Source organism: Taudactylus pleione, unplaced genomic scaffold (assembly GCF_031769625.1).
Source record: "Taudactylus pleione unplaced genomic scaffold, aTauple2 ptg000706l, whole genome shotgun sequence".
In the NCBI taxonomy this organism is placed as follows: Eukaryota; Metazoa; Chordata; class Amphibia; order Anura; family Myobatrachidae; genus Taudactylus; species Taudactylus pleione.
Genome location: NW_028285108.1, coordinates 27,081 through 37,388, shown reverse-complemented (window position 1 = coordinate 37,388; position 10,308 = coordinate 27,081). Strand labels below are relative to the sequence as shown.

Below are 10,308 nucleotides of genomic sequence, written 5' to 3'. Positions count from 1 at the left end.
AGCACCGGTAAAGAGAATCATTGAAGGGAATAAATGATTCAATGACAAAACTGAAAGGTTAGAGGAAGCAGTAATGGGAACATGTGGAGGGACTGAGATAAAGTACAAAAAAGGAATGTGAAAAAAATGACATCTTCTGACATTTACTGCAGATCTAAGCCAAGTATTAATCAAGACGCAACAAAGCAAATCCAGACTAACAAGGGCAATGAGTCACTGAACATCAAACAGGACGAGTTCACAGCACAACCTCCCTCCTTCACTGCTGCTTTTGTTTTGTTCCCTTCTTTTCCCTCCCCTATCATCTATTCCCCCTTTGTCTCCCTCCCCCTTTAGTCTTCCTCTCCCCCTTTCTCCATCCTCTTCCCTCTCTCTTTTTTGTCCTTATCTCGCTCTCCCTTTCTCTCCTCCCCCAGCTCCCTGGCACCAATAACAAGAGGGAGATCAGCAGTGGCTGCAGCGGACGAAGCTTTCTGCATGCGGAGGACAGAGGAGACCTGCACCTAGCCTGCAACAGAGAGAGAGAGAGAGAGAGAGAGATGATAAAACAAGGAACTCAGAGGGATCAAAGGCGGAAAAAAATACAGGTACAGTGAAATATGTTACATGTATATAATTACAGACAAGCGCAGAGATAGTGGAAAATACCAAAAGTGGTGCAAATGGGATGGACCAGAAGAACAAGAACAGCAGTATAGACAGACAGAATATATATATATATATATATATATATATATATAGATATATCTGTCTAGCTGTATATATATATACAGCTAGACAGTGATTCGCATGATGAAAGAGAAGTCAACTAATTAAAGATTAGATGTATATAGAGGAGCAAAGAAAAAACATTAAAGAATAAAGATATACAGGCATAGGTAGAAATATAGACACTGATGTGTTGGGAAAGAGCTGATTTTATAAAGACAGATAATTCTGGTCATACACAGAGAGGTCATAATGATAAGAGACAGCTGCAAAGGTCAGACTGACAGCACACTCTCATACAGACACACACCTGCATCTCTCATCAGCAGTATGAGAACAGCCATCCTGAGGACCTGCAGTTTATCTGCATCATCCTTGTAAACATTCAACCCCCTCCCATCCAGAGCCAGGACTGGGAGCTGCACTTACTGTACACACTTACAGAATATAACAAGGGCACAAGTACATGCCTCCAGGTATAATCTATATGTGGGCCGCTGTTGTAATGTATGTATACATAGAAGAGGAGTGTGTATGGAAAGAATGTGGAAGCCAGGGTATGCAAATGTATTGAAGGGATGTTTGGAAATGAATCAGAATCAAAGCAGACAGTATTCCCATTATATATCGGAAAATTGCTGGTGCTTGCTGATAGGTACTGAACCACCAATTGTCATTTGTCTGCAGCTACAATTTAACCCTGCACAGTATGCAGCGATAGACATGATATGAAATGTGTAATTACCTGGTTGTTATCTGTTTCTAGAGGCATATGTGAGAATATTTTACATGTTTATTGGGGCAGAAATGAAGGGTGGCATAGACTAGAGGCCTGTTAACAAAACAGATATTTGTATATAAACAGCAGTAATGAGGATTTACCAAATAAATGGCTACTTTTTATTTATCTGTAGCAGTCTATTACAGCTGTGCAAATAAATGAATGGCTGGTTTTAAGGTAATTTAAGCAGATTTATTGGAAATACTGTATATTACCTTTATGCAATTGTATAAACAATTATGCTGCAGCCTTGCACAAGATTAAAGCTCAAATGTAAGCAAATGATCTGTAACCAATCAATGAGGAGCATTTATAAGAAAAGTGTTTTATTTTGGGATGCATTTGTTTTACTAATGTGATACGATGGAATTATTGTGAGTACATATTTATCTTGTCAACCTGATCACTCTGCATTTTGTAAATATATTAAAATGCAAAACCCATCAGTTTCTACAGATGTTCCACAACTGTTTCTTATTTGTTATTGAACAGTACCGGGCCATAAATGCTAATCCTCCAAACAATTAGCTCCAGTTGTTTTCCTGCTCCATTTTAATATACTGTATAGTCCCCTAATGTATCAAAAAGTACTGTAAGTGCTGAACACCAATGTACTTGTTTTATGACCACAATGAAACAAATATAGAGAATTCTGAGCTGTTTGCCACCAAAAAAAGTGAGTCACTCACTGTTAACAACAATACACCCTTTTTAAAATGTAGAAGTGGGATTGTTTTGCATCAGCTGTCGCTGTTGTCCTTTCTGGAATTAAAGGGGAATGATAAAATTCATTTTTATTTGTTAAAGAGTGGATTTAATGCTAAAAGGACAATGCTTCTCCATTGTGTCTTCTGTACACAGTGCAGTGTACCTACTTTGTGACATGGCTTCAGTTTAAAATTGATTCCTTTGGTTACCAGAAAAAAACGCCCAGACTTGAACCAAACAATGGTGGTGAAAATGCACAGCCCTAATCCTACATTAAATCACCCTCATCACAGTGATTGACAGACCTAGTGTTAATGCAAATAATAGTACTGGACCAAGCTAACCACCTAAGTCTTTAACTGCAGCTATGTCTATGGGGACGGGTTGAGTTGGTATACAGTATAAAACTGAACCCCCAACCAAGCAGATTTTCAACTGCAGTTTCTACATGACAATGTAAAAACAGCTAGGGGGCTTTATAAAGAAAAATGTTTAAGCTACACATATATAACACATTCAGTATAAAATGAAGTTCAACGTCTCCTTTGGGGGCGCAGTTCAGTTATAAAATAGGATGTTTTTATGCTGCAAGCATCATGCAGATATTTACAAGTGCTTGAATACACGGAGTGGATACAGCAATCTAGTCTGCAAAGCAATCAGATATTTATGATTTGAACTGAACAAAAAATGTATCTGAGGGAAGAGAAGAATGTCTCTTGGGGATAATATGGAGAATTACCATAACTATCTTCTAACTGTGGTCACATCTTAAGTGCAGAAACAAGCAAGGTTTTTCCATTTCCTGGTGTTATTCTAAAAAGTTAATTTGTTCTTATTAGTGCAAATTTAATGCAAGGACATAAGGGAGTACGAAAGCAAGTTTATCTTTAATTTGTTATATTTATGGTATATTTCTGTAAAACATTGTGATTTGATTTTGGATTCAGATTTTTTTTCATTTACTCTGAATTTGAGTGGTAGATTCAAGCAGGATGTTGTTCTGAGACCTGCGGTATTCCGATTCAAGCAGTCTAGTAGTACTCTTAGAGCAAGCATACTCATATCATTTAAGTAAGTTGAATTCAGTATAGGTTCCATGATTGGTAATGATGATGTGCATAAAAATAAAGTGGCAAAAAAATATACAATGTATGGCAATACATTGTATAGTGTAAAAATATACAATGTATGGCAAGGTAAAGATATTAATAGTGTATATTGTGCAGACAAATGTATGTAATTGTAATGGAGGGAAAGCTTTCTAGAACTAATGATGTTGCGAGAAAATAGGGGCATATTCATCAACACTTACAAGTCCGTTACATGTTTTAAGTAATGGGCCCATTCATCATTAGTGACCAAATGTTGGTGTCACGTATTCAACAACCTCGGAAAACTGAAAGTTTTCTGAGTTTGCTTGCCGGAATTGATGCCATCTTGATATGGTGTTAGTTACCGGTGGCACACGCCTTCCCATTGGAAGGAGTTCCAGAGTGTGAATAGAGATGCTTTCAGATCTCCCGGCCTCAAGCAGTACTTTTGGTGTGCGTATGGGAACTCCATTCACGCATGCGCCCTTGCAGTGCCCGGCAGTGTAAATTTTTACCACTAGTAGTAGTAACTAGCAGTGAAAGTGTTAGTGATAGGGCTTGAGGGACAGCTGCTTTTCCACCTTGCAACTCGTGGCAAATTGGATACTTAATTTTTGGGCCCTCCAATAAGGAACAGAACCCATAGCGACTATATGTGAAACATGGATGGATGAAATCATGACTAGTATTTGCATTTGGAAGGATCTTCAGGAAGGACATGAATCGGGAATCGGTTCCTGTGTATAATTTGGTGTAGGTTATGGGATTATGGCCCTCATTCAGAGCCGTTCGCTATTTGCGTTCGTTCGTTCAAAAACAAGGGGTGGCTATGCAAATGATCCGTTCGCACATTGCAGTCTGTTCACACCTCTAAGTCTGAACGAGCGAGCAAAACATACGCTCTTTTATTTCTTAAAAACGCCCCCTGGCCGCTCGCACCATACGTCATGTCCGCTATTTATTAGATTAATCGAGTATATCGAACAGGATATGAACTGCTCACTATTCTTGTGGTTGGTTTTTTCAACCGCTATTTTGCGAGCAGTTCTGAGTTAAAAAAAACCAAGTGACGTGGTCATTGACGCTGCTATATTAATTATGCACACCCATAAAATGCCCGTTTTGACCTTTAAGCACGCCTGCGAACGGATCTCCACTCCCCGTTTTCAAGCACCTTCCCCTGTTACCACCCACATACGCTTCATTCTGTCACTCAAAATAGCAGGCACTCGCTATATTGCGTACAAATGATTTTCGGCCACACTGACTGGTTCGCGCATGCGTACTAAAAACCGTACACATGCGCAGATGTGCGAACATCGCTCGGAACGAGCGTACTGCCGCTAGCGAGTGGCTCTGAATGAGGGCCTCTGTCCATACAGCTTGTCAACAATCAAAATATCCACAAGCATTATGGAAACACAGCAACATAGACACCGTGATGTTGGCAAGTGTGAACTGCTAGTTACAGCATTTTATGCACGCCGGCAATACAGCTGTGATTATGGGGTTAATTAATCATGTTGATAGTTGTACTGTCGGCTGGAGTAAAATGCTATAAGCAGTATGTCACACATGCTGACATCACAGTGTCTGTGTTCCAGTTCCTCATAATGCTTTTTGACATTGCGGACAAGCAAATTACTTCCCTCTACACAACATATTCAAACAAATGGAATATTCACATTTATAGAAGTTCCTTTATACCATTTCTTTTAACAAACTTTTTCATTCCTTTTATCACATGCAGTAGATGCCATACACATATTTTCCCAAGTGCACTGAATTATTGCAAAAGTACATGGTCTATTGGTTTATGGAACAAAATGGAGATTGCAAAGAAGCAGAAATTTCCATTAACTAGATGGAGATTGATGAAAGGTGTGAAGACATCCCTTACACGCCAAATACTACCCCTATTGCAGGTTTCTGGTGAAAAACTAATTGTGCAGAACAAGATTATTGAAATAATATAAAGGGTGTAGACATTGGCATATGTATAGTGGTGTAAGGTGTGCAGTGCACATGGGCATTAGGTCCAGGGTGGCCTACACACCCTGTACCCATGTTTAATACTTACCTCTATCCGGAGTCGCAAGTCAGCTCCAAATTAAGGATCACATGGGCCTGGGCTGAAAAACATCAAAGTCTTGTTGCGGGAAGCGGAGGAGGTGTGACCATTGATGTGTGAACATAATCAGTGCAATGTGGACATGTACCACTTCCTTAACTATGAGCTGAAATGTCTTGCTAAATATGTAAAAATAAAAGAATTGCATAATTCTGAGAGGAAAATAGAAATACTATTTTAATATTCACAATATATTGATGTTTGGACATTAATATTGCTACCCTGGTAGCTGGAGACCGTCTGTCTTCTCTCGTCAAATAAAGGCAGTCTGCAGTGCCAGTTACATCCCTTATTTTTATCCTCTAATAGTCGAATTGAGTGTCCATAAATCTCACATGCCCTTTAAAAGCAGCTTGGACCTCTCCATATGCCATGAGACCATCCTACATGCACTTTAAATGTCTATCAGATCTCCCACATGCTCTCAGACCCACCACATTCCATTAGACCTCCCCACTTGCCATCAGACCACCTCACATGTACTTTAAATACCCATCAGATCTCCCTATATGTGATCAGACCTCCCTACATACCTTATACACCCATCAAATCCTCTCCACATGCCCCTTATATACCATCAGATCCCCCCACATGCTTCTTATATGCCTTTAAGACCACTAACCATGCACTTTAAGTGACCATAAGAGCCCCCAACATGCCCTCAAACTTCGTCACATGCATTATATGCCAATCAGACATCCCTCCTGCCCTTAGAACTCTCCACATGCCCTCTGGTCTCTCCAAATTCTACTTAAATGCATCTCAGACCTCCTTACATGTCATCTGACCACCCAACATGCACTTTAAATACCCCTCAGACCCTCTCACATGTACTTTAAATGGCAGAATCTAATACCTCCACTGGCCCTTTAAATGTCCATCAGATCTTGTGTACGCACTTCCAGACCTCACCAAGTGCCAGTTATAATGCTCATGAGACACTCCACATGTCCCTTATATGGCATCAAACCTCCACATGCAATTAGAAATCTTGAACAGTCATCTCTCCTCCTCAGTTTAACAGTTACTCCTGGTTTGGAACCTGCTGGATCTCATGGAGCAGAACGGATGGTTGGAGAATACAGTATCCTGAGTCTACTCCTCCATCATAATTGGCCAGAGTGCTCCTCAAGTTGTCTTGAAAATCTATCTGTATGGCTAAGCTGATGGATGATCAGATGTTGGACAGAGCATCTCAGTACCCCACCACCAACCACTCTTACTATGCACTGCCGGCCCTGTGCAAGATGTTGACATGATGATGGGACAATTTTATTGTGGTGGTCTGAGGCTGTAGTCCCATCCACCCCATTGTTAATCCAGCCATGTGTGCACTTGTCATACAAAGTTTCATAAACACAAAAGTTCTAAATACAATAAAGTAAGTTGTGTAGCCCCCATAATCTCATTATTAATTTAAGTTTTACTTTTGGCTAAAGCAAAGCATTAGTTTAGTATATAAATGTAAAAGTTTATTATAAAGAAATGGGTGGCATTATATGGATCAGATAATGTAATGTATTCTTTACACAAAGTTTTCATATGCACCAGGCATACAACACCACTTTGTTTTCAGCTTTGTATACCGTAAATTAGGTCCACTTATAAATAATTGGAGAAAAGATTTTTGCAATGAGACAGAAATATGCTTATTGTATGGTGATATTATAGTGAATAAAAGAGGAAACTTGGGAAGTAATTACAACTTATGGTCTAACCTTTTTTTATTTTTCGTTCCCAGGACATTGTTTTTGTGGATCCTGTTGTCTTACATCTTTTCTATGACTGTGCCTTTGGGTCTTAATGTGAAATAATGGATTTGGATACAGGAATACTTTAAAAGCGCAGAAGAGAAGGAGCATGGGCTAATTCAGGCATCTATAAAAACTTACTGTCATCATTTTGCAAAGGTAAAAGGATTCTAAGAATGTTTAAGGTGTCGTTACTGTCCTATGCCAGTGACTATCCATTACCCATGTTCTGGTACAATGCAATAGAAGTAACTGTCTGCTACGTGTGACCCGGCGCTCACTATGAGGCTGTCTTGTGTCTTCTGGCCACATTTGTTTTGGGCCTTCAGTTTCTTTTTTTGGGGATCAGGTATTACAATGGTAGAAGCATCTCCACTGAACTGCCAGGGTACCTGCGTTTGTGCCAGCGATGTCATCACTTGTTCCAAGAGGAACCTGACCGTTGTTCCAAGTGGTCTACCGAAGTACTTAGCAATGCTGGACCTCAGTCACAACAACTTGACACGTCTGCGGGCTGAATGGACCACAAGTCCTCTAAAGAGACTGCACACATTATTGCTCTCACACAATTATATCACCTTCGTATCCTCTGAGGCTTTCATTTTGACCCCAAACCTACGCCACTTGGACCTGTCCTGTAATAAACTGCGAACACTGGAGGAGAATGCATTTAGTTATTTGGAAAACCTGGAGGTCCTCCTTCTCTTCAAAAATGCAATTGTAGATATTGATCGCAGTGCTTTTGATGAAATGAAGCATTTACAAAAACTATACTTAAGCCATAATTCAATGCAACGCTTTCCTCTTGAGCTGGTCAAGGATGGAGAGAAATTGCCAGAGTTGTCATTCCTTGATTTGTCCTTTAATCATATAAGAAATCTCCCAGTACCACAGCTCAGGACACTGCCTGCCTGGCTGAGCAACAGACTTTATTTACATGGAAACCAACTGACCTGCAACTGTGAATTGTACGGACTTTTCTGGAATTGGCATGTCCGAGAGTTGGCATCCACTGTAGATTTCAGAGAAGAACTTCGCTGTCATCCTCCTTCCCAGCAAAGGAGTCTATTAGTAAGTGTTTTTTCCCTTAATAGTAGTGAGGGGATGAACTGCAGCATTGTACGAAAAACTGGATTGGAGGCATATTTGGAGGAAACAGTCACTTTAAACTGTGACACTAAACAAAGACATGTGAGGCAGGTTTGGATTACTCCTGGCAATGAGTGGATACACAAACACTCTGATGGGCCTGGGAGTGAGTGGATTCACAAACACTCTGATGGGACTGAGAAAAATCATAGCATATCTGTGCTGAGTGATGGCAGTCTGCAAATAAAAAAAATACGTTTGGAGGACAGAGGGACATACACATGCTATGCCCAAGGGGAAGCGCTAAATGAGACTCTGTATGTAACCCTCAGTGTGTATAACTTCACACAGCATGAGCACCCAGACACACTAAATACAGCATATACCACACTTGTGGGCTGCGTGGCTAGTGTCATCCTAGTGCTGATCTATTTATACTTGACACCGTGCCGCTGCTGGTGTCGGCCAGGTGATAAGGGTCAAGGAGAGGACAGGGACAGCATCCGCTCCTCAGTCCTCAGTGCCACCCCAAACCATGAGACCACCAGTGACAAAGCAGTTCTCAGTCGTCATGTGGCATTTCTGGACCCCCCTGGAGATCTGCATGGTCAGAATGGCAAACTAAAACCAAATGGTTCGCAAGAAGCACATGGGGTTAAGAGCAATGCTCTACAGCCATCATCACCACACAGGAGGCTGTCAGATCCAGGTTCTATAAGTTCAGTGTTCTCAGACACCCCCATTGTGGTATAAGTGTGATGTGTTCAGAAGTAAAGAAAGGATCATATCATAAGAAATTTCCACCGCTCCAGTTTTTAAAAGTCTCCTGAACCCGCATGTGCATGTTAGGTTGGTATTCAATGGCCAGGATAGAAAAACAGAAGTGCGATATAGCACATATAAAATGGGCATATCTAAGATGGTGAAGATATTCAGTAGAAAGAGAGAGGAAACTAGGGTTACAGGCTGAGAAGAGTATGATATAGATATGGATGGTAAGAGCCTTAGAAGATAACGATAACATAACTGAATCACACATGCTTGGCTTGGTCCAGCAGAAGTAGATTAGAATTTATTAGGGTATGATTAATGCACAGCCGAATACTGCACTTATATTTTCACCCAAAAATAGCAACAATTGAGCCTATAATTACAATTTTCGTATATATAATATGATGGAAATTGTGTCGCTCATTCTTAACCTGACCTTCCATTGTGGTTTTTAAAAAAAAAAAGCAAAAAACAAACAAACAAATAAACCTAAATCCTATAGCTTTTATTTTATGCTAATATGTCAAAAGGTTGAAAATGTCAGTTAAAAATAATGCAGCCGCTAAAGCAAATTCACCCATGGAATTATTCTTCATGCATTATATCCGTAAATTATACTCTTTAGTTCTTAGGGGCATATTAATGATGTGAGATAAAATTGTGAAATATGTATCTCCAGGTTAGAAGCTGATTGGTTGGTGATATATATCTCACAATTTTATCTCACATCAAGCTTTGATACATATGCCCCTTAATGTTTTAATGCAGGCAGTTATCTCAAACTGACAGTGTTTATATTTGTCTAAAGTAATTCTGCATTATAATGATCTATCCAAAGGATAGGCAATGTACTACTGGCAGGGCTGTAGCAGAGCGGCTGGCACTAGGGAGAAGTTGAGCGTACTAAGGGGCCTATTCATTAAACCTAAAAATTCTCTGGAGATAATTAGCTTTAGAACTCTCATGGAGTTCTAGCTAATTATAGGTGGAATTCATCATTCCACCTCTCCATAAGTATCTATTCCGAAAAGCTGTCATTTTTGCGATGACAGCTTTTCGGGAAATAGATACTTTTCCCTGCCTACACTACCTTATCGCATCTGGAAACAGTGCTGCGCATGCGCTGTTACATCTGTAAAACCAGCGGATGCGCAGCACTGCCTACAGATGCGTTAAGTTTGTGTACCCCCCCTTCCCCCCTTCGCTCACCTCCCCCCCCGACTTACCTGTCCACGCAGCAGCCTCCGGCTCCGTCCTGCTGGTCTGTCATGTGGT

The 10,308-nt window shown here is 40.3% G+C and overlaps 1 protein-coding gene across 2 annotated transcripts; it reads left to right on the top strand.

The window, feature by feature from the left end:
- The first annotated feature begins 496 nt into the window (after positions 1-496).
- On the top strand, positions 497-9,969 carry AMIGO1 (adhesion molecule with Ig like domain 1). 2 transcript variants are annotated; one of them, XM_088456459.1, is made up of 2 exons: positions 497-587; positions 7,164-9,969. In XM_088456459.1, exon 2 carries the CDS (start codon positions 7,456-7,458, stop codon positions 9,013-9,015), a length of 1,560 nt encoding a protein of 519 aa, XP_088312585.1. In that variant the 5' UTR covers positions 497-587; positions 7,164-7,455; the 3' UTR covers positions 9,016-9,969. The 2 variants fall into 2 exon arrangements, with proteins under 2 accessions (XP_088312585.1, XP_088312586.1); XM_088456460.1 differs by lacking the exon at positions 497-587 and adding an exon at positions 1,158-1,184.
- Positions 9,970-10,308: the final 339 nt, after the last annotated feature.